The sequence below is a fragment of the Panthera onca genome, chromosome F1 (assembly GCF_046562875.1).
Source record: "Panthera onca isolate mPanOnc1 chromosome F1, mPanOnc1 haplotype 2, whole genome shotgun sequence".
Lineage (NCBI taxonomy): Eukaryota > Metazoa > Chordata > Mammalia > Carnivora > Felidae > Panthera > Panthera onca.
The window spans coordinates 33001434-33025434 of NC_138355.1; the positions used below are offsets into that span (position 1 = coordinate 33001434).

The window sequence follows — 24001 nt, forward strand, 5'->3', positions numbered from 1 at the left end:
GTGATGGCAGTTGTGAACCAAGGAATATGAAGAATTGTTGGCCGACCCCAGGAGCTAAGAAGGGTGAGGAAGCCTTTCTCCCTAGAGCCTTCAGAGGGAGCATGGCCCTGCTGACACCTTGATTTCAGGCTTCAGCCTCCAGAACTATAAGAGAATAAGCTTCTGTTGTTTAAGCAACCTAGTTTGCGGTCATTTGTTGTAAAAGCCATGGGAAACTAACAAAATCATGACGACTGAACCCCACAGAATATCCCAAAATCTCCATGTCGAATTAGACGATCACTTGGGCCAACCACTTGCTCACCACAAGATGGCCACAGATGCCCCAGTGCAAACTGGTCTTCATTTCTCTTCCCTCCTTGGCCTCCCCAAATTCCCTCTGGTAAAGGAGCCAGTAGCAGGACAAAGTTCAAGAGTATCTACAATGGGCACTTGGGTGGCTCAGTCAGTTAAACGTTTGACTCTTGATCTCAGCTCAGGTCATGATCTTGTGGTTTGTGGGACTGAGCCCCCGTCAGGCTCTGTGTTGACAGTGTGGGGCCTGCTTGGGATTCTCTCTCTCTCTCTCTCTCTCTCTCTCTCTCAGCCCCTCCTTCTTTCTCTCTCAAAATAAATAAATATTAAAAAAATTAAGAATATCCACAAGCAAGACACCAGATCCTGGTCATCTGATCACCAGCCATCTGAAGTCAGAGCCCAAAGAAATACAAGGAGAGAGTCACGTTCAATGAAGTCAGAAATCCAAACTATAAACAACCCAAACAACCTTTTGTCTCTAGGCTGAGGTGTGCCAATCCACAATGACTCTCATGAAATGAGAAAAATAAAGCATTGAGGTTTTATAAAGCTAAAAATGTTTTATGCAAGAGATTCCCCCTTTATTCTGAGATCACGTCCTTTTTATATCTTGGATGCTTAAATGTCCTACCTATTATAAAATGATAGGAATAGGGATGGTAAGAATTTTTCTAATGCTCATTCTTAGCAAAATTAAAAGCTGGCAATTCTCTTGACAGGGTCCCCATTGAAAACTAAAAATCCATGACCTGTTGTTATCTCTTCCAAGAAGCGTCTCCACATTCTTCACTCCCTTGGTACTGATGCATGAATCTTGCATTTTTCATTTCTCATTCACATTTGGCTCTAAAATTGTTCTCTGATTTCTTTCCAAAGAGATTGCAAATAGGTCCCTATCTCCCAGAGATAAGGATCATGACTCTTACATTTTCTATTTCTACTTTTACATAGCACAGACCAGCACACTCAACAGATGCCTAGGAAATGCTGAATGGATCAATAAAAGAATATAAAGTTGGTAAAAACCACTCAAGAAGTTATCAATGGGCCCAGGACAAAGCAAGAATTTATAAAGGTATAATAGGAGATTTGATAGCTTCTGAAGTTCCTTCCCACCACAACTGTCTATGGTTCCTTAGTTTCAGGGGGATGAGAAATAGGCCCAAGTCAGCTTAAATGACAATGAAAAAGGGGATGCCTATGCCACAGACCCACAGAATTCTGGAAGCTTCCATGCTGAAACTGGCCCAAGATATGAGGCAGCTGGATATATATAGCCAGGATCCAACTGCTTCTCACTACCTTTGCCCAAACCACCTTCATCCTTCACCTACACAAATGCACTAACCCCTACAGTAGTCAGAATAATGGCCTTCTGAAGATGAACACATCCTAATCCCCCCGAATTGTGAAGACCTTACATGGCAAAAAGGACATTACAAATGTGATCAATTTAAGGATCTTGAGACAGAGAGATGATCCTGGATTATACAGATGAGGCCAACTTAATCACATGGGTCCTTATATGGGAAAGAGGAGGGTTGGAGTCAAAGAAGGAAATGGGGCAACGAAAACAGATGTCAGAGAAAGAGAGATGACAATGCTGTCCTGCTGGTTTCAAGACAAGGAAAGAAGCCAAGAGTCCAGAAGTGCAGGCAGTCTTTAGCAGCTGCAAAGGTCAATGGACTTTGCTGTACAACCTCCAGAAGGAACACAGTCTTGCTTACACCTTGATGTTAGGACTCCGGCCTCCTGACCAGTAAAATAATAAGTTTGTGTTGTTCTAAGCCACTAAATTTGTGGTCATTTGTTACAGCAGCAATAAGAAACTAATACATCTCCTTACTGGTCTCCCTGCTTCTGCCCTTGTCCTTCTATGGTCGTTTTCTGAACATGAAAGCCAGAGAGAGCCTCTTAAAATCCAGATCAGATCTCATCTCCGTCTGCTCAATATCTTTCTATCATACCCTATGTCACAGCAAACTACGAAGTTCCCAGAACCTCCCACAAGGCCCTGCCCAACCAGCCGTTATAACTTCTGAGACTTCCTCTTTTCCAGCTCCTCCCACTCACTTCACTCTGGACTTGCTGGCCTCCTTGGGGTTCTTGGCTTCCTCCTGTCTCAGGGCCTTTGTATTTGCTATGCCCTCTGTCTAGAAGGCTCCTTCCCCAGGCATCTAGGAGCTAACTCCGACCTCCTTCGTATCTCTCTCGGCTCAAAGAGCACTTTCTCAGAGAGGCCTTCCTGAGGTCCCTATTTAAAGCTGACACCTCCAAACTGAAACCCCCGTCCACTTTCAGTCTCCTCTCCCTACCTAGTATTCTCTATAGCACTCAAACTATCTAGCACACTATATATTCTACTGATCAACTTGTTTATTTCCTGTCTCCGGTAGAATATGTCCTGTCTTCACTAGGACCAGGATTTTTGTCTGTTTCATCTGCAGTGCCAAAACCGTGCCTGGCACATAGTAGGTGCTCAATAAATATCTGCTAAACAGATGATCGCTCCCTGTAGGAACCTATGAGACAATGTCACCAGTGCTGATAAAACAATCATACTAGTCACAGCCAAGTTACTGGGTACCAGGCACTGAGGCAAGCACTTCACTCAGATCGCATGAACTCAGATCGCAGAGGCTCTTCCCAGTGGGGCCCTCAAGGGACAAATTCCTCAAGGAACAAAATTCAAAATGTAGGGTGGAAATTACTGATTTCTGATTATGGTGCCCAGTGGCTCAGGGCAAAAACAGGAAACTGTTTACTCAGCAAAACTGACATCACCACAAAAACTTTGATAAAATGGAATTTGAGCCCATGGCCCTCCAGCTCTGAAAGTTCCTGACCCATAGTAAGTATGCAGTCAGAATCTGCTAATTAGTGTTTTTTTTTTTTTACAAAAAAAAAAAAATCTAATGTCACCTGCCAATATGGAGGGAGATGATACAAGTCAGAAATATGGAAAAATTCATAGAAATACAGGACTTCTGCTCAATAACCCAGCTTTATCGAAGGCCTTCAAGTCCTACCCATCTCCTTATGATAGAGCCCCAATGTCACAGGTTAGTTAGCTCTAGCATTGTGACTTATAATAAGAAATATATATTTGGTCTTTGGCCCCATTTCTAGCACTGAGCTTTTCCTAAGACAGAAGACAAACATGTGTCTTGTTACGTTAGTGAGGTGACATTTAGAAAGTACCTAAGGATAGGGGCTGGTTTTCAGGAGACCCAGCCACATGACCAGAGAGTTGGAAATTTCAGTCCTATCCCCAACCTCCAGGGAAGAGAAGGGGCTGGAGGTTGAATCAATCACCAAAGGCCAGTGATTTAATCAACCATGCCTATGTAATGAAGCTTCCATAAAATCTCAAAGGGACATGGGCGCCTGCGTGGCTCAGTCGGTTAAGCACCTGACTCTTGATTTCAGCTCAGGTCATGATCTCACAGTTCATGGGTTCCAGTCCTGCATCGGGATCTGCACTGACAATGCAGAGCCTCTTGGGATCCTTTCTCTCTCCCTCTCTCTGCCCCTCCCCTGCTTGCTCCCTCTCAAAATAAATAATAAAATTGACTTTTTAAAAAAAGAATCCCTATTAAAAAAAAAAAAACTCAAAGGGAAAGGGTTTGGAGAGCTCCCAGGTTGGTGAACACGTGATTGGTGATCTGGGGAGAGTGGGATGCCAGGACGGCATGGAAGTTCTACACTCTTCCCAAATACATTGCCCCATGCATGTCTTCCATCCGGATGTTACTTTGTGTCCTTTGTCATATCCCTTTATAATAAACTGATAAATGTAAGCACATATCTCCCTGAGTTCTGTGAGCCACTCTGGCGAATTAATCAAGTCCAGAGGGGAAGGAGATCATGGGAGCCTCTGATTTACGGTGGGTCGGTCAGAAGCACAAGTGAGAAGCTGGGCTTGCACCTGGCATCTAAAGTCTTGCGGGACTGAGCCCTTAGCCGGTGGAATCCAACGCTGTCTCCTTGTAGATTGTGCCAGAATTGCGTTTAATTGTAGGACGCCACGCTGGTGTCCAAGGACTGCTCGGCAGGGTGGGGAAACAGCCCCCATGCACACATTGGAGTTGGTGACCAGAACCCTTTTTAGGAAGTAAGAGTGCAAATGAGAAGCAGAACAGGGAAAGGGGGCCAGGATGAGACAGGATGGCGGCACCAATAAGGAGGTCTGGAAGATCTCCTCTCCTCCAAGATTCACAGATGGGGAGGAGTCAAGTGAGAGAGTCTTGTCAGGTGGGACAGGGATGCCAGGAGAAGTCGCTGCTTTCTGATTCTCCCCATGGGTCTCATCTGGGAAAACGTTTTCTGAAGCAACACAAACTTGCCCGTGACTAACTCCACTCACCGACCTGACTATCCCCGAGGGGGAAGAAAAGGGAATCCCCTCTTCGAGGCCACATGACAGGTGGGAATCTTCTTCTATTTGCCATTGTAATCTCAGGAGTCACTCAAGTCAATAAACAAACAAGTGAAAAGATTCAGCGAGGTGTAAAAATAGATTCGCACAGGGCAGACAACTGCACATTCCATTTATTTACCTCTTCTAACAAACCGATACCTGGGGTGACATTTATTAATAAACGGCATTACCAGGTGCCTGATATGTGGCTCACAGAAATTAATTACCCAGCCCATGGTAAAACCATAACAAGCCTGCAGTGCTGTAACATTTGTGCTAATTGGAAATGAGATAAGTACTGTGGGTGCAATTTGCATTCAATGCAGTGTATTAATTATCTTCAGTTCTCTTCATGATAAATATACCTGACTGAACCGCTCTCCTAATTTACCGGGTAATAGAGTTGTAAGTGGGCTCCCTTAGGTAACCAAGGGAAGGCACTGAGTTGTGGGCAAGATGGATACCCTCCGCTTCTCTGAGTACTTGAGCAAGATTAGCTCGTACGCTGTGAGCGGCCTTGCATCATTCCTAGGAACATGAAGTCAACTTGTTAGACTCACCCAGACTCCCAGCCTCAGGCCCTAATCCTTCCCTCTTCCACTAGAGAGGCCGACTGTTCAGAAGCTCAGAGAGTGATAGAAAACATGACGTTAGAAGGGATATATTTTAATCCATCTGACAACTCTCCTGCACACGGAATATTATTAACTCTGCAAGGAAGGGCCTTTTGCTATTCACTACTCCCATACGAATTCAAAATTGTTTGCATTTGGTTCTGAGTGGGTATGCGTTGAAATGTGTGGTCAGGAAAACACAGCCTTAAAGATGTGGGGCAGTGCCACAGATCAGTGCTTGGGGATGATGGCTTGGAGAAAGGGCTCAAATGACAAACAAACCCAAACTGGGATGTACGGCCATCCCTTAGTACCAACCAACAAGGAAGGCCTGCCTTTCAAGAGGGAAGGAGGAGAAAGAAACATCCGGTTATCATAAACCGAAGCTCCCCAACTGTCCGTGGCCGGTACATCTGCAAAGCTTCGGCGTCCCTTCGAACTTGGCAACGTGTGCCTCTGGCCTCCGTGTGTTGAGCAGCATGTATTGAGGGAGAGGTGACAGTTGATAATAACAAAAATACTTTTTGAGAATTGAGAGCTTACCGTGGGTCAGGCACCAAGCTCAGAACTTAACATATAACATTTAAATTCGTGCTCTTTAGAAGCTCTCCTAATCCGTCCCCTCCTACCTCCTACTCCCCACCACACACACAGTAACTCTCCATGAGAGCCCCTGCTTGCTTCCTGTAGGGCACTGTCCCAAACTATAATCAGCTTGGTCACGTGTTTACCTGCCTCCTCCCTGATTAGCGTACAGGCTCCTGAGGATAAATCCCCAGCCTGTCTTCTTCATCCCTACTTTGTGACCAGCACAGTGATCACTCAGTAAATACCTGTGAATGAATGCAAACTTGTCATAATATTGCCCTAACCTAAGCAGACCAAAACTCAATTATGACCCAGTCCAAGCAGTGCATAACACATGTTCTCAAATTAATAAATTTTTAAGGTGTCCCAGCCCCATCCACAGCACTCAAAGAGGCCAGGAATCCTGTGTGGAAAGGGCCAGTAGCATCCAGACTGCCTACCATGAAATCAACTTGCTGCCAGGAAGGCTCCAACCTCATTCTAAGTTTTCTCATAGTCCATGGGAAGAGGAAGACAAAGCTCTAAATATCCATGATGTGAAACACACCAGCAGCCCAAGGGAAGCAACAGCTATTTCTGATACTCACGTTGGAAAGAAATTTCTTTTGAGGACAGAGAAGATGCTGCTCACTGTCCCATCACACTCTGGTAGTCAGGAAACTGCAGCTGAATTAGAAAATAGCACCCTTCAGGCCAACATGGTCCATAAGGGTGCGGGCATGGCAACAAGAGCCTGGCTGGACTTCAGCCCCCGCTCAGCCCCCCTCGGGCAGGAACCCCTGTACAGGTTACAACCTGCAGAATGCCTGCTGAGGAGATGCCCATGATGGTCTCCTTCTAAAACTCCTCAGTGCAATCTGGCATGTTAATTACACATAAACAAACAAACAAACAAACAAGGGGAAAACATATAATCTGATAAAACCATCCCTATAGAGGCCTTTGGAATGTGATCCTGGTCTCCCCAGCTGTCAATCCCCTGGTAGATGTTATCATATTTAGGGCAACTCCGCTAGGTTATGCCTTAGTAGGGCCAATGACAGTGATTGCTAGGTTTCTCCTAAGAGAGGAGTGGCAGATTTTTATATTAGCTAAATGAGCATACTCTCCATTCCGGTTAAAAAGAACTGAACTCTTGCAGTCCCAATCAAAATAACACCAGCATTTTTCACAGAGCTAGAACAATCTAAAATTTGCATGGAATGAGAAAAGACCCTGAATAGCCAAGGTAATGCTGAAAAAGAAAACCAAAGCTGGAGGCATCACAATTCTGGATTTCAAGATGTATTACAAAGCTGTAATCATCAAGACAGTATGGTACTGGCACAATGGAACAGAATAGAAAACCCAGAAATGGACCCACAAACGTACGGCCAACTAATCTTTGACAAAGCAGGAAAGAATATCTAATGGAATAAAGACAGTCTCTTCAGCAAGTGGTGCTGGGAAAACTGGACAGCGACATGCAGAAGAATGAACCTGGACCACTTTCTTACAACATAAAAACAAACAAACAAAAAACTTAAAATGGATGAAAGACATAAATGTGAGACAGGAAATCATCAAAATCCTAGAGGAGAAAACAGGCAACAACCTCTTTGATATTGGCTGCAGCAACTTCTTACTTGACATGTCTCCAGAGGCAAAGGAAACAAAAGCAAAAGGGAACTATTGAAACCTCATCAAGATAAAAAGCATACGCACAGTGAAGGAAACAATCAGCAAAACTAAAAGGCAACAGACAGAATGGGAGAAGGTATTTGTAAATGGCATATCAGATAAAGGGTTAGTATCCAAAATCTATAAAGAACTTGTCAAACTCAACACCCAAAAACAAATAATCCAGTGAAGAAATAGGCAAGACATGAATAAACACTTTTCCAAAGAAGACATCCACATCCAGATGACTAACAGACACATGAAAAGATACTCAACATCACTCATCATCAGGGAAATACAAATCAAAACCACACCTGTCAGAATGGCTAAAATTAACCACTCAGGAAACAACAGATGTTGGTGAGGATGCAGAGAAAGGAGAACCCTTCTGCACTGCTGGTGGGAAGGCAAGCTGGTGCAGCCATTCTGGAAAACAGCATGGAGATTCCTCAAAAACTTAAAAATAGAAATACTCTAGTGCCCAGCAATTGCACTGCTAGGTATTTATCCAAAGGATACAAAAATGCTGATTCAAAGGGGCACATGAATCCCAACGTTCATAGCAGTGCTATCGACAATAGCCAAGTATGGAAAGAGTACTTCCATACTTCCAAGTATGGAAAGAGTCCAAATGTCCATCAACTGACGAATGGATAAAGAAGATGTGGTGTGTGTATATATATATATATGTATATATGTGTGTGTGTATATATATATATATACACAATGGAATATCACTTGGCGATCAGAAAGAATGAAATCTTGCCATTTGCGACAACATGGATGGAACTAGAGTGTACTATGCTAAGTGAAATAAGTCAGTCAGAGAAAGACAAATATCGTATGATTTTACTCATATGTGTAATTCAAGAAACAAAACAGATGAACACAGGGGACGGGAAGCAAAAGTAATATAAAAACAGAGAGGGAGGCAAACCATAAGAGACTCTTAAATACAGAAAACAAACTGAAGGATTCTGGTGAGGTGTTGGGTGGGGGGAAGGGCCAGATGGGTGATGAGCATTAAGGAGGGCACTTGTTGGGATGAGCACTGGGTGTCATAGGTAAGAAATGAATCGCTAAATCCTACTCCTGAAATCATTATTACACTATATGTTAACTAACTTTGATTAAAAAAAAGAACTAAACTCTTATATGCCACTTCTTTCCTGTTAACCGACTAAATGTTTGTGTCACCCCCAAATTCATATTTTGAAGCCCCAACCTCCCCATGTGACTGTATTTGGAGGAAGAGTCATCACGAAGGCAATTAAGGTTAAATGTAGCCATAAGGGCAGGGTCATGATATGATAGGATTTGTGTCCTTACTAGAAGGCACAGCATCTCTCTCCACCATGTGAGCACACAGTGAAGATGGAGGTCAGTCTACAAACCAATAAAGAGGCCTCAGAATAAAACCTACCTTGCCAACACCTTGAACTTGGACTGCCAGCCTCTACAAATATGAGAAATAAATGTCTGTCATTTAAGCCACTCAGTCTGCGGTATTTTGTCATGGTGTCCCAAGCTAAGACACTGCCCTTAACATCAAGGATATTTAGCTGCCCTGGGAATTGGGCAAATACAAAAGAAGAGTGCGCAATAGGATGGGGAAGACTAGGGCTAGAGAGACAAGACAAGAAATCAGTCACAGAACACTTTCTTCAAAGAGTTATGCCCATTATTTAAATTTATACATATCGTGAGTTACTCATATCGCAATATAATATATTCTCAACAGCGTCACCAGATTGGTCCTCTGGAAACAATCAGATCTTATCACTCCTCTCAAAAGCTCAAAACTTGCCAATGGCTCCATCTCCCGCAGGATAAACTCCCCAGTGCACACCGGGTCCTACAAGACCCCCTGAGCTGACTTAGGGGTCCCCTCTGATCTCACCCCCAGTATCCTCCCCTTGGAAGGGGAGTTAGCCATGCTAACTTCCTGCAGCTTCTCAGACATCGCCATGCACAAATCTAGCCCACGGCCTTTGCATTTGCTGCTTCTTATTCCCGAAGGCTCTTTCCTCGCTTCCTTTCTGTCTACTCCAATATGATATGATTGGTGAGGCCTTCCCTAATCATTGTATCAAAAATAACAACCCACAACCCCAGCCCCCATACCCCCACCAGCACCCCCACACACACACTGCATGCCTTACCTACCTTATCCTGCTTAATTTTCTCAGGAGTGATTCTTAGAATCACTATTATTAATTTGACATACCATTTGCTTATTAATTTGTTAATTGCCACTCTCTGCCTAAAACAAAAGCTAATCCTAGGCAGGCAGGAAATTGTTTATTCTCTCCTATATTCCAAGCAGTTTCAATGGTGCCTGGCATGGAATAGACCCTCAATAACTATTTCTTAAGTGAATGAAAGACATAAATGATTATTATAAGGTAGCAGGTAATAATAACTAAACTTATTGAGTGATTAGCTAAGCTTTTTATAAACATTCTATTGTGCATATGCTGGGAACAGAGCTAAACACTTTACATACCAGGAAAAGATGTTTAAACCATTATCTCATTTAGTCCTTACAATAACCATTTGGGGTAGGTGTTATATTCCCATTTTACTTCCCCTGAGTAAGTCATCTGCACAACTTACAGGTATGCAAGGAGAGCAGTTAGTCAGGATTTGAACACAGGTCTGCCTGACGTCAAAGCCCATGCTCTTAACCACTCTCCACATCTACGGATAGGATCCAGAAAGTGTAGAGAAATCAGATATCTGTAAATTAAATCTCAGCTGAAATGCAGCAGGAGTATTTACTATTCAAAGGGAACTTGCAGCAAATTCCAAGTTGTATATTTTTTATTAAAAAATTTTTTAATGTTTATTTATTTTTGAGACAGGGAGAGAAAGGGGGGAGGGGCAGAGAGAGAGACTGAGACCGAATCTGAAGCAGCCTCTGAGCTGTCACCGCAAAGCCCAATGCAGCATGGGGTTCAAACCCACAAACTGTGAGATCATTACCTGAGCCAAAGTCAGACACTCAACCGACTGAGCCACCCTCACACCCCCCAAGTTGTACATTTTAAAAAACAAATAATTCCTTTTATGAAATATCCCTCTAATGTATCTATTTTTACAAACTATACCAGCTCTATCGTAAACCAGGGCAGACCCCTGATTCAAAAAAAACATTTTTATTCAGCTTTGCAGTGTAACATGTGGCATTTTTGCCAAGAAACTGACCTTCCTACTCAGGTGTTGCCCGTGCTAGTAGTGACAAGACTAGACTGGAATGGACTGGTGGCCCTCAAATCACATGAATGGACAGAGGGGGGAAGGAGTCAACCATCACAAGTTTGCCAAGGAGCCCACCGGGGATTAAACTTTTTGCAAAAAGATGCAGAAAGAACTCACAGGATGTTGAAAGGATCAAAAAGAGGATTTTTTGTTATTGTTAGAAAATTATCACCATTCTTTTCCTTTAAATATAAGCAGAAAATCAAGTTTTCCCCAGGCACCTCACCATTCTACACTTCATTTAAAATCATTGTGATTGAAAGCACAGAAGAGCATAAGGATGTACCGACTTCATTGATTCTCCTGGTTAAACTGCTGGGCTCAAGTAGTAATTATGTACAGTGCATTTTGAAGATATGTATATGCTTGTCCCCGTTTTCAAATGAGGAAACATGGCATTCAGGGGTCAGGCGAGTGGACGGAGCATGGGGAGGGCTTCAAGCCATTCCATCCAAATCTGGGCTGAATTCAAGTAGCACTCAGAATTGAGTCTTTTAAAAACCGCTCCTATTCTACAGGGCACATTTCATGCTATCCAAAAAAAATTTTTTTTGCTCAACTAAATGCCGTATCATTCTGCTTACCTCATTTGGGACAATTCATATGGCACAAGTATCATTCAATGGGCCTATATTCTCCCAAAGTATATTCCATTGCTGTTAACAGAGGCAACTTGGAGCAGAAAAAGTCCCTGTGGTCAAAAAAACTAGTGAAGATAAGTATGATTTAAGCGAGATACTTTGTAGCAAGATTTCTCTGAGCCTTTAATATGCTAATCAGCATCTTAAGTCAGGGACATAGATACAGTGTTTCTCTAATGCGTTTGACAATAAGACCCTCATTTCAATAAGAACCTAAGGATTCCTGTTCCCTATTCAAGGTTTTAGGAAACACTGCTTAAGGGGGTACATCAAACACTCTAGGTTTCAAGAAGGTTACAATTTCCTTGAGGGAGTTAAGCTGTGTCCCCTAGAAAGATATGTTGAAGTCCTGGTCCCTGTTATCTGTGGATGTGACCCTATTTGGAAATAGGGCCTTTGCAGATGAAATCAAGTTCAGATGCTGCCGTTAGGGTGGGCTCTCATCCAATTTAACTAGTATCTTTATAAGAAGAATGCAGTGTGAAAATACAGAAGCACAAGGAGGAGATGCATGAAGACAGAGGCAGAGATGGGAGTTATGTTGCCATAAAACAAGGGATCCTGGAACCACCAGAAGCTGGAAGAGGCAAGGAAGGATCTTCTCCTAGAAGCTTCAGTGGGAGCATGGCCCTGCCAACTCCTTGACTTCAGACTGTCAACCTCCGCTCTGAAAACTATAGAACACTAGGAGGAGCCAAGATGGCGGAACAGCACGGAAGTTTTTCGTGTGTGTCTCGCATCCATGAAATACTGCCACACCAGCACTAAACCATCCTGCACACCTAGAAGACTGATTGGAAGATTAACACAACAATCTGCACAACCTGAACCACAGAACTCAGCAGGTACACGGCGCAGAGTGGTGAACTGGGGGAGAGAGAAGCTGCGGAGGGCAGGGAGCCGTTTTTGCATGTGGAGAGAGGATGGAGACGGGGCAAGGGGTGGGGGGAGAATATGGGAAAAGCACCCCCCCCCCCCGCCAAAAGTTACTGGAGACAAAGTGGAAAGGTGGAAACAGCTGCAGGGACTGAACTAAAAAGGGAGAATGGAGAAAGGAGAGAGTTTAAATTCCATTAAGACTCTATAAACGGGGAGTGCAGAGTCTGAAACTCTGCAGCACAATACCTGATGGTGCTCTGCTGGGAAGGGTGAATCCCCAGGAGCAGAGTGAGGTCCAGGGTTCTTCAGACCACAGGGGAGAGGCGGTTCCCCTGCTGGGAGAACATCTGATAAAGGCTGTATAGCTCCCACCAAAGCAACGACCCCAGCAGACCCCAGAGAACAACCACATTCGCTGGTGCTGGAACAAGGTCGTTGGGGGTGAAGCCTGGTGCCAGATGCGTGTTGTGATTTGCCATAATCCCTGAAATTCTGCTGCTTCACGACTGCGTGAACTTTCTCTGGGGCGGGCTGGCACCCGGCCGCAGTCTCTGGACAACGGCAGCAGCACAGTCCTGCGAACGTTCCTGGGTGCAGCCGACATTCGACCGTTGCTCGGTGAGGCCCTCTCGCAGAGGGGCAGAACGGGTCAAAGCCGCAGTCCTTCAGAAGTAAAAGTCGGGAAAAACAGCCGCATCTGAGACAAAACTCGGGAGGGAGGTGCTGCCTGGGGCTTGGTCACGGACAGTGTAAAAGTAGGGAGTGGACGGAAACCAAAGACAAAGGACGGGTGCGCGACTGCTGATCAGAGAGAACAGAGTTCTGATACTAGAGACTAGGTAGCTGGGTGACGCCATTGTCACCATTCCCGCGCATGCGCGCGCGCACACACATGAACGAGCACCCCGACAATCCACCCCAGTAAGCTAATCAGCGCCATCTAGTGGAGAACAGAGTCATTACACTAAGCCCCGCCCAACTGGGCCAACCTCGGTCTTCAGGAACACAAGTCTCTCTGCCTACTTACTTTATGGACTATAAAGCGCTTCATAGTTTGACTTCTAGGGGAAAATGAAGTAATTTCAATCAGATTTCAGTCTGTTCACTGGTCCATCTATTCAATTTTCTCCTCTTTTTTCTTTTTCTTTTTTTTCTATTTTTCATTTCTTTCCTTTTTCTTGAATACAGAAAAAGAAAAGTTATTTTTATTTTCAATTTTTATTAAAAATATTTTTCTTTAATTTTTTTCTACTATGTTTTTTATTTTTGTGTAATTTTTTTCAAATTCTATTTTACTTTAATCACCTCATTTTATTCTATTTCAGTGTATTCATTTTTTCAAATTTTCAAACGATTTCCTTTTTTTTCTTTCCCCTTTTTTCTCTAATCTATGAAGCCCCTCTCAAGGGGCTTGTCTGGCCCCAGACCAAAACAACCTAGGATCTAGCATCATTTACTTGATTTGTGTGTGTGTGTGTGTGTGTGTGTGTGTGTGTGTGTTGTTTTTAATTTTTTAATTTTAATTTTTTTATTTTAATTTTTTAATTATTTTTCCCTCATTAATTCCTTTTCTCCCTTCAAAATGACAAAACAAAAGAATCCACCCCAAAAGAAAGAGCAGGAAGAAACAACAGCCAGGGACTTAATCAACACAGATACAAGCAAGATGTCTGAACCAGAATTTAGAATCATGATAATAAGAATACTAGCTGGAGTCAAAAATAGATTAGAATCCCTTTCTGTGGAGATAAAAGAAGTAAAATCTAGCCATGATGAAATTTAAAAAATGCTATAACTGAGCTGCAATCTCAAATAGATGCCACAGTGGCAAGGATGGGTGAGGCAGAGCAAAGAATTAGCAATATAGAGGACAAACCTATGGAGAAAAAATGGAGCAGGAGAAAAAAAAGGGAGACTAAGGCAAAAGAGCATGATTTAAGAATTAGAGAAATCAGTGACTCATTAAAAAGGAACAACATCAGAATCACAGGGGGCCCAGAAGATGAAGAGAGAGAAAAGGGGTAGAAGGGCTATGTAAGCAAATCATAGCAGAAAACTTTCCCAGGTCCAGGAAGCACAGAGGCCTCCCATTAGATTCAACAAAAACCGACCATCAACAAGCATATCATAGTCAAATTTACAAAATACTCAGTCAAGAAAAGAATCATGAAATCAGTAAGGGGAAAAAAAAGTCCTTAACCTACAAGGGAAGACAGATCAGGTTTACAGCAGACCTATGCACAGAAACTTGGCAGGCCAGAAAGGAGTGGCAAGATATATTCAATGTGCTGAATCGGAAAAATATGCAGCTGAGAATTCTTTTTCCAGCAAGGCTGTCATTTGAAATAGAAGGAGAGATTAAAAGTTTCCCAGACAAACAAAAATTAAAGGAGTTTGTGACCACTAAACCAGCCCTGCAAGAAATTTTCAGCCCTCTCTGAGGGGAGAAAAGATGAAAATAAATAAACAAATAAATAAAGACCAAAAGCAACAAAGACTAGAAAGGACCAGAGGACACCACCAGAAACTCCAACTCTACAGGCAACAGAATGGCAATAAATTCATATCTTTCAGTACTTACTCTAAACGTCAATGGACTAAATGCTGCAATCAAAAGACATAGGGTAACAGAATGGACAAGAAAACAAGATCCATCTATATGCTATTTACGAGAGACCCACTTTAGAACTAAAGACACCTTCAGATTGAAAGTAAGGGGAGAACCATCTATCATGCTAATGGTCAACAAAAGAAAGCCAGAGTAGCCATACTTATATGAGACAATGAAAACCATAGAACACTTATGAAAGAAATTCAAGAGGACACAAAGAAATGGGGGAAAAAATTCCATACTTATGGATTGGAAGAACAAACATTGTTAAAATATCTATAGTACCCAAAGCATCTACACATTTAATATGATCCCTATCAAAATACCACCAGCATTTTTCACAGAACTAAAATAAACAATCTTAAAACTTGTATGGAACTGCAAAAGACCTCAAATAGCCAAAGCAATCTTGAAAAAGAAAAGTAAAGGTGGAGGCATGATTCTGGATTTCAAGCTATATTACAAAGCTGTAGTCATCAAGACAGTGTGGTACTGGCACAGAAACAGACACATAGCTCAATGGAACAGAATAGAAAACCCAGAAATGGACCCACAAACATATGGCCAACTCATCTTCGACAAAGCAGGAAAGAATATCCAATGGAAAAAAGACAGTCTCTTCAACAAATGGTGTTGGGAAAACTGGACAGCAACATGCAGAAAAGATGTAACTGGACCACCTTCTTACACCATACACACACACACAAGAAAAAACTCAAAATGGATGAAAGACCTCAATGTGAAACAGGAAACCATCAAAATCCTAGAGGAGAACACAGGCAGCAACCTCTTTGACCTCAGCTGCAACAACTTCTTACTAGACACGTCACTGAAGGCAAGGGAAACAAATGCAAACATGAACTAGTGGGACCTCATCAAGATAAAAAGTTTCTGCACAGCAAAGGAAACAATCAGCAAAACTAAAAGGTAACTGACAGAATGGGAAAAGATATTGGCAAATGACACATCAGATAAGGGGTTAGTATCTAAAATCTATAAACAACTTATCAAACTCAGACTGTCAGCCTCCAGAATAAATGTCTATTGTTGTAGTCCACCCAGTTTATGTTACTTTGTTAAGGCAGTCCTAGGAAAGTAATACAGGCACGGGGATACCCGGCTACAAAATGGAGACTAAATACCAACACAACTAGAGGCAAGGATGGAAGCAGACAGTCAGGAGTATACAAAAGGGATTACAGACAACAAAGAAGCAGGGCTTCGGGGGTGTCTGGGTGGCACTGTGGGTTGAATGTCTGACTTCGGCTCAGGTCATGATCTCACAGCTTGTGGGTTTGAGCCCTGTGTTGGGCTCTCTGCTATTACCACAGAGCCTGCTTTAGATCCTCTGTCTCCCTCTCTGCATCTCCCTGGCACGCTCTCTCTCTCTCTCTCTCTCTCTCTCTCTCTCTCTCAATAATAGAAAATAAACATTAAAAAAAAAAAGCAGGGCTTGAGAAGAGGAGAGCTCTCTGGTGGCTGGGGCGGTCAGAGATGGCTTCCAGGAGGAGGGGGGTAGTGGGGTGGAGTAAACACACAGATCTCCTGGATTACAGGGAAATTCACACACACTCGCACGCATGCATACACCACACACACACACACACACACACACACGCACGCACACACGCCCATCTGCCTTAAAGACATCATGTAAAACCCAATAATCTCTCGTAGACATCCCAACTGAGTTTTAGAAAATATATACAATTTCCATTTTCGTGAGCTTTGAACTTCTAGGTCAGCTTGCATGTCATGAAAAGAATAGCTAAATAAGAACACCTAAACAATTAATAATTCTAGATCAAACCAGTCATACAACCATCTCATTTCAACAGGAAGACCCAGAATAGGAAAAATAGCTCTGAAACTTTAAAGTAAAAAATCTCCATCGAATAAAATAGCAGGGAAGGTTTGCATGGGGGAAGGGACAGGAATCATGAGAACCTTAACTTTTAGCATGAAATGCATCTGTTAAATAGACCTACTAATGGTGTTATTGTAGCTAAAAACAGCGACTTGAAAATGTTGTGCACATTATTACTGTCATTATCCACCAACTGTAAGAATGCTATGTTAAAACTAACTCAAAACACCTCGAGAAAGGTAATTGCTACTAATGGATCTGAAGTGTGCAAAATTGGACATCATTACCCTGTCCTCACATTGTGGGGCTGGGGAAGTTAGTAGGCTCACTCATCTTACTATCAGGACCGAGGTTCGCGGAGAGGGCCGGGCTCTCTTTCACTGTGCAGCGTGAGGGAAATTCCACACTGCAGAACTGGATGGGCAAGGGTTCACAGGGCAAAGCCCAGGGCAGTAGACCCCCCAAACTTTCCCAAGTGGTCAGGGGGAGGGGACTGTAGATACAAGAGAATCTTCCTGCTCTGAAGCTCTTCTGGGTGCCAGTTTGTCAGACCAATCGCCTCCAGAAGGAGCTAAGTATTGCTGACCCTGAGATTTAGGGGAATAACCCAGAATCGAGGGTGGTAAAAGCCAACCGGGTCACCATAAGGCATCGACATCCGCTGAGAAGAGGGCCACCCGGTGGCCCCAGGGGATGTAGCTGTTCAGCTGGCCTGGGGGCTACCTCCTGGCCTCTCTGGGTGTGTAGAGTCACACTCGTCCCCGAGTTTGCCCTACTGTCCCGAACTGCAATGACTACTTTTACTCTATGCTGTGTTCCCCATCACCTCACCCCACGTGTCCCCCAAATATCTCTTCTCCGGTGCTGGTAATAATACTTTAAAAAAAAAACCCACATTGTCCTTAAATGTTTCCCGAACTTTCAAAACTAATGCTCCCAAACAGCACATGTACCTTTACATGACAGAGCCCCTCTCCTGCCCCGATCCCCCAGCATACCTCCAATCCCACGCCCATCAGGAAAAAAAAATCCAAGAGAGTGGATTTCGACCAGCAATTTCAACCTCTTTTCTCACTACTGACAACCTCAGGGGAATTTCCCTCCTTCCTTCTGGACAAAACACAGGAATACAAATGAAGGGCCAAATGCCCAGAAACTGCATAAGTAATCTCTGACCAAGAGAGAGCTGCCTAAATTCTAAATTTGTGTGTGTGGGGGGGGGGGGGGGAGTCCTTCATCCACATAAGAAATTTCTTCCCACCCCCAGTGGCCCTGGCTGAGCAAGACTCCCAGTGCCCTCGCAAGCCTGTCATCTGGAAGCTGTGACGTCTTTGCCCCCAGTCGAATCACTGAGACAGAATGAGAAGTGGGACCTGGACGGCCTTTGGTTCTCCTCGGGGGGTTCCACCTTGATGAAGAACACAGGAGTGATGCTTGGGACACATAAATCACCGCAGGACAAAATCCTGTTGGGGAAAAGCAACGTGGCAAAACATTCTGACTTTTAAAACAATTTCCTTACCAGACGCCCCAATATAGATCATTTAAATTATTCATTTTATCATTCATGCTATTTATTTGTTTGTTCAAGAATTACTTCTTTAGGGGCACCTTGGTGGCTCTGTCAGTTAGGCTTCTGACCCGTAGTTTCAGCTCAGGTCATGATCTCCTGTTTCATGGGTTAGAGTTGTTGTTAGGCTCTGTCTGCACTGGCAGTGCGGAGCCTGCTTGGGATTCCCTTTCTCTCCCTCTCTTTCTGCCCCTCCCCTGATTATTCTCTCTTTCTCTCTCTCTCTCTCTCTCAAAATAAATAAACTTTTAAAAAAAGAATTATTTAGCATTTGTTAATGGCATTAGTTTTCTAATTGTGCTTGCCAACAAACAAAAGTGATACAAATGCCTGATGAATAACTGAAAACCCACAGTGAATACAGAACTTCTAATCTGATGTGGGAAGGTGATAATAAACATATAAATATATAGGCCAGGTCTTGATCATTTTTCTTATTAAGAAAAATTTAGTAGGAAGGGATGATAAGGTGAAGTGCTCTTTTAAATAGGTTCTCGGGATGTGTGAAAGGAACGGAAAGGGAATATCTCTGGGACAGCCTTCCAGGCAGCAGGAGGGAGTAAAACCTGGAGCCGGGAGGGGCGCCTGGGTGGCTCAGTTGGTTAAGCTTCAGGTCTGACGTCAGCTCAGGTCATGATTTTGAGCCTCGCATCAGCACTCGGTGCTGACAGCTCAGAACCTGGAGGCTGCTTGGGATTCTGTGTCTACCCACCCCCCATCTCTCTACTGCTCCCCCACTCACTCTCTCTCTCTCCCTCTCTCTCTCTCTCTAAAAAATAAATTTAAAAAATTTTTTAATTAAAAAAAGAAAGTCCTGGAGCAGAGGGCTTTCATAGGGATTTGAAGAACGCCCAGGAGTTCTGGGAGCACAGTGCAGGAGGAGAGGTACCAGGAGCAAGACTTGGCTGGGCCTGACAATCTCAGGGAGGCTCTGGGATTTTATCCTGATGGGGAAGAGAAGCCTCTGGAAGGTTTGAGAGAGGAGGGATAAGGCTGGGAAGAGGTGAGAGGGGCAGCCCAGCGAGAGAGCTATTGCAGCAGTCCGTGGGAGGGAAAGGGGAGTTGGGGGCAAGGAGATGCCAAGAAGCTGTCGGATATTCTGGGACCATTTGGAAGAGGGGCCGATCGGATTTTCTCATGGGTGGGAGGTGGGGAGTCAAACTCCGGTGGGAGTGACTGGAAGAACTGGTGAAGTGGGCAGGTCCACGTTTGGCCCGCTCATCACCTGTAGTGGGCCTTTGCCCTCCTTCACCTCTCTGGCTTTTCATCTCTAAGATGATGGACTAGAGAATTCTGAAGTTCCTACGTACTTGATGTTTTTCACTTCATTTTTGGCACGAAGTAAGAGTATAAAGCAGATCATTTTCTAAATACTCAGGTATTACGTCAGTGTTCTTAGGGTTCATGTAATCCTCTTTTCAAAGACCTATATTGTCATCATCCATTTCAATTGCCTCTTCTTCGATTTTTAATTAATTCAGCTATGTCTGATGTCCATTGCCAAAGGCTTTGGGACTTTGAGGACTAGAGGAGTCCTCCATATCACTACCAACTTCAGGAAAACTTGGATCTTCTGCAAGATTTCCAATTTCATTTTGCAGTCTGTTTATATTTTATTTGATTTTGTGTTGTCAAATGTTTCCCATACCCTGAAATTAGAGAAGGACTGAAAGCCAAAAATGTTAAATATATTGACCCAATGGGCAGGGTTAAACTCCAGGGTTAAACAGGGAAGGGTGTCTGAGTGGAGACTGACTTCATAAGTGGTCCCATTATTACCGAGGTTTTTCTTGTTAGAATGACTTTTCCTTCCATATGCAACCAGACTCAGAAAATGAATCCTCAGAGACCAAAAGGATCCCTACACCAATGAAACAGCTTCAAAACGTTTCTCATAATGGGTCTGAAGTGTCTGCTACCAGAGAGGCCTCAGTTCCTATCTGTTTTATATATCATTATAATCATGAGTACTAAATATTCAGTGGATCCTAACAGAGAAAATATTTGGGAAAACCTGTTCCTACGTTTATCATATTTTTTATACAGACATAGAGATAGTGAAGAAGAAAAATGTAGAACAACATATCTCCCATTTTTCTTTAGAAGTAAATTCATTTCTATTCATTCTTTTCTAATTTTGGCGATAGCCCGATGTCATGACACAGCCTGCTACCGCTCCATGCTTGACTTGCTGCCCACAGCAAACCATGAGGAGGTCCCCAGCCCGTGCTGGGCTCTCAGGGATGAGAGAGGTTGGAGGAGCCAAGAGAAGCATGCTGATGAGAACAAAGGGTGACAAGAGACCAGTGAAGTGACTGAGCTGGTCCTGCTGAGGCTCTCTTTGTGTTATTTACCATTTCACTTGAGTTTCATGGTACAGATTCTATGGAGAAGCCATCCCAGAGCCCTGGCCAAGAATCAGCCTCAGTTAGGGATCCTGCTGGTCTTTATAACGCTTCTTTTTTTTTTTTTCAAATTTTTTTTAATGTTTATTTATGAGAGAGAGACAGAGTGTGAGCAGAGGGGCAGAGAGAGAGGGAGACCCAGAATCCAAAGCAGGCTCCAAGCTCTGAGCTGTTAGCACAGAGCTTGACATGGGGCTCAACTCATGAACCGTGAGACCATGAGCTGAGCCAAGTCGGACACTGAACGTACTGAGCCACCGAGGTGCCCCTCTTTATATCACTTCTGATGAAGCAATTAAAAAGGAAAAGTGGCATTCCTCCTGCTCCGTCCTGGGTGGACTTAAAAAGATGTAGAGGAACGGGAGGAGGGGAATTAATAGCATTCCCATTTACTAGTTTAAGCTTTTTAAGAAGATAGAGAATTTGGTATATAGGGGGGGAAATCTGGGACCTAATAAGAATAAGCAATGTTTTACAGCAGTCAGAGGAATGAGCTAGGGGAAGAGAAACAAAGGAGGAGATGGTACCCCAATAACACCTTCAGTTTCCTTGAAAACACAAGTTCTGGGGATGACTCATATGGTAAGTACTGCAGGACTCATCAAGACTAGAGGGGAAAACAATTCAAAACCTACATCCTTCTTATGAGAGTGCATGTGAAAGATAGCCAGTTAGCAATTATTTCTATTGCTTGAATTAATCTGGCACTAATTAAACAGTCACATTAGGTCAGAGACGGAAATAGAAAGAAACTAACGTGCCCCCACTCCCTTGCCCACTGCACCTACACATGCCTACCTGCACAGGCACACAGGCAAGTATCCCCTGATAGACATCACTAAATGATATTGATAATATGAGTTCCACGTGAGCTGCAATCACCAGCACTTGGTACAGTGCCTACTGCATCATATGTGCTTTGTCAGTATCTGTTGAATGAATGAATCACTGCACTGTCCCCCACTGAGCTTCCTTAGAGTCTTGCTCAACACGGCGTTGAGTTCCAGTTTACTACCAATTACGTAGCTGTGGCCCACAAGTGGAAACCTACTTGCCATCCCTTTATGATTAGCTAAATCATAACACCCTCCTCCCTTCAAGTATTGGGAAACACAGGTAGATTCCTGGGGTACCTTGAGCTCCGTCACGACACCCAGATGAATTTGATGGAGTTCTTTTCCCATGAGGCTACAGCTTCACATATTTGCAAAACTACAAATTCTGCTTGAAATATAAAGCCTATAATGGATGCTCTCCTAAGTCACTATTTATTGGTGCTGCTTGCACATATTTAATAATGATATTTTTCTCTAATTACTGCGTTTGGAGTATATTTTAAGGATTTTTTTTTTTTTTTTTTTTTTTTTTGGTAATTCAGGTAGACATCATAATCCTTACCATTATTTCCGGTTATGTTTCCTTCCTGGGCATATAGATGATCGCATTTTCCTGACCCCAGGCAATCAGGTAAGGTAATGTGCTTAGTTTTGACCCAAAGGTCGTAACTGTATGTCGCTTCCATGCTTAAGCATTAGGAGACAATGCTCAGTTTTCTGTACATCCATCACCTGCCTTGGCCATCCCGAAATCATGTCTCAGGATCAAGGTGCTGCGAAATTCAAGCAGGCTGGATCATGGAGCCTCGCCCCACTGGATGAGTGAGTGATAAACTTGACTATGTAAAAGCACTAAGATTTTGCTGCTGTTTGTTACTACAGCATTGCCTAGCTTATCCTACTACAACAATGAATGTAGTCTGCCGGCTCTGATGGAATACCTGAACCCCAGCTTCAGCCCGGTGCAGTTTAGGAGTGGCAACCAGATTCTCTGAAGTTACAGGGTCTAAACAGTTCATGGAAGAGCAAAGCAGCTGGTAGAGAAAAGAGGTGGGATGGAGAGGGTACGGGACTCAGGAGAGAGCAGCTGGTAGGGACAAAGATGGACACAGGAATCCACTAACAGGAAATGTGTGGTCATACATCTGTCCTTACCTAAGACATCAGATACCGGCTAAGGGAACCCCTAGCCATCACTTCTAACTCTTCTTCACTCCCCTCCTCTGTTCTGAAATCTTCCTCAAGCTCAGCCATGTGTGCCACTTCCCTTCCGCTAAGTTAAGCTAAGAACACTCAACTGATTGGAGCTGGGGTTTCTGACACTGCGTTCTTCAAAAACCTAGTTCCATAGAAAAACGGAACCTTAATCCAGATACTAGTTTGGCAAGTATATAGCAAGAATCTTAAACTTAATCCTGACTTGATCTGGTAATAAGTGAATTTCTGACTGTTTCCTAAGACAAGTTCCAGGAGAAGTTGCATTACCAGTCACAGCAAAAAACTGAAAATAGCCTAAATGATCAGCAAAAGAGGAATCGCTAAAAACAAACAAAGGTACATCCATGTAATACAATATTATGTGTAAAGCAAAATGGTGCTTTCGAAGAATGTTAGTGGGATGTGGAAATATGATATAATGTTAGCTGAACGAAAAGATACAGTTTTCTATATAGAATAATCTCAAACTTTACATAACAATATATAAATGCATAAAGACCAGAGGGAAATATACTGAAAATGTTACCAGTGATCATCTCTGAGTGATGGGTTTTTGTAATTTTTCTTTCTTCTTTGAAGGTGTCTACATTTTCCAAGTCCTGTTTAATGAAAGTTGCTATTTTAAACAAAATAAATCTGGGGCGCCTGGGTGGCTCAGTCAGTTGAGCGGCTGACTTTGGCCCAGGTCATGATCCCGCATCTCGTGAGTTCAAGCCTTGTGTCAGGCTCTGTGCTGACAGCTCAGAGTCCGGAGCCTACTTCGGATTCTGTGTCTCCCTCTCTCTCTGCCCTTCCCCCACTCTCACTCTGTCTCTCTCAGTCTCTCTCAAAAGTAAACAAACATTAAACACAGTAAATCTGTATCAGGACTCCAGTGATTGCAATTATTCCAAGGTATGTTCTGGGGTGAGGAAAGCTTTGGCCCCACCATCTGTACCCTCTGAATGCAATCCTAGATAATGGCCACTAATGTTCAATATGGTGGCTCTGTTGAAGGCATGTTTTAATTTTATATTTTTCAGTTGATATATTACTAAGTAAGTAAAATACCACTATACCACTATTCAGAGTCTTCTTAAATTATTTATAAAATTTTGTTAATATAAGACTATCTTCAAGTTTGCCAATCTGAAAT

The 24001-nt window shown here is 43.2% G+C and overlaps 1 protein-coding gene across 9 annotated transcripts in view; it reads right to left on the reverse strand.

Annotated features, from left to right (window-relative positions):
• RPS6KC1 (ribosomal protein S6 kinase C1) overlaps positions 1-24001 on the reverse strand; it is a 317521-nt gene that overhangs the window by 71763 nt on the left and 221757 nt on the right. For 7 of the 9 annotated variants that reach the window (XM_078440681.2, XM_078440685.2, XM_078440694.2 and 4 more), the window contains one exon: positions 18020-18303. The exons of the other annotated variants lie outside the window; for them this stretch is intronic. In XM_078440681.2, coding sequence (XP_078296807.2) covers positions 18035-18303 — 269 coding nt within the window. In that variant the 3' untranslated portion in view covers positions 18020-18034. Of the gene's footprint in view, positions 1-18019; positions 18304-24001 lie in introns of those variants that run through there. 9 annotated transcript variants of the gene reach the window in all.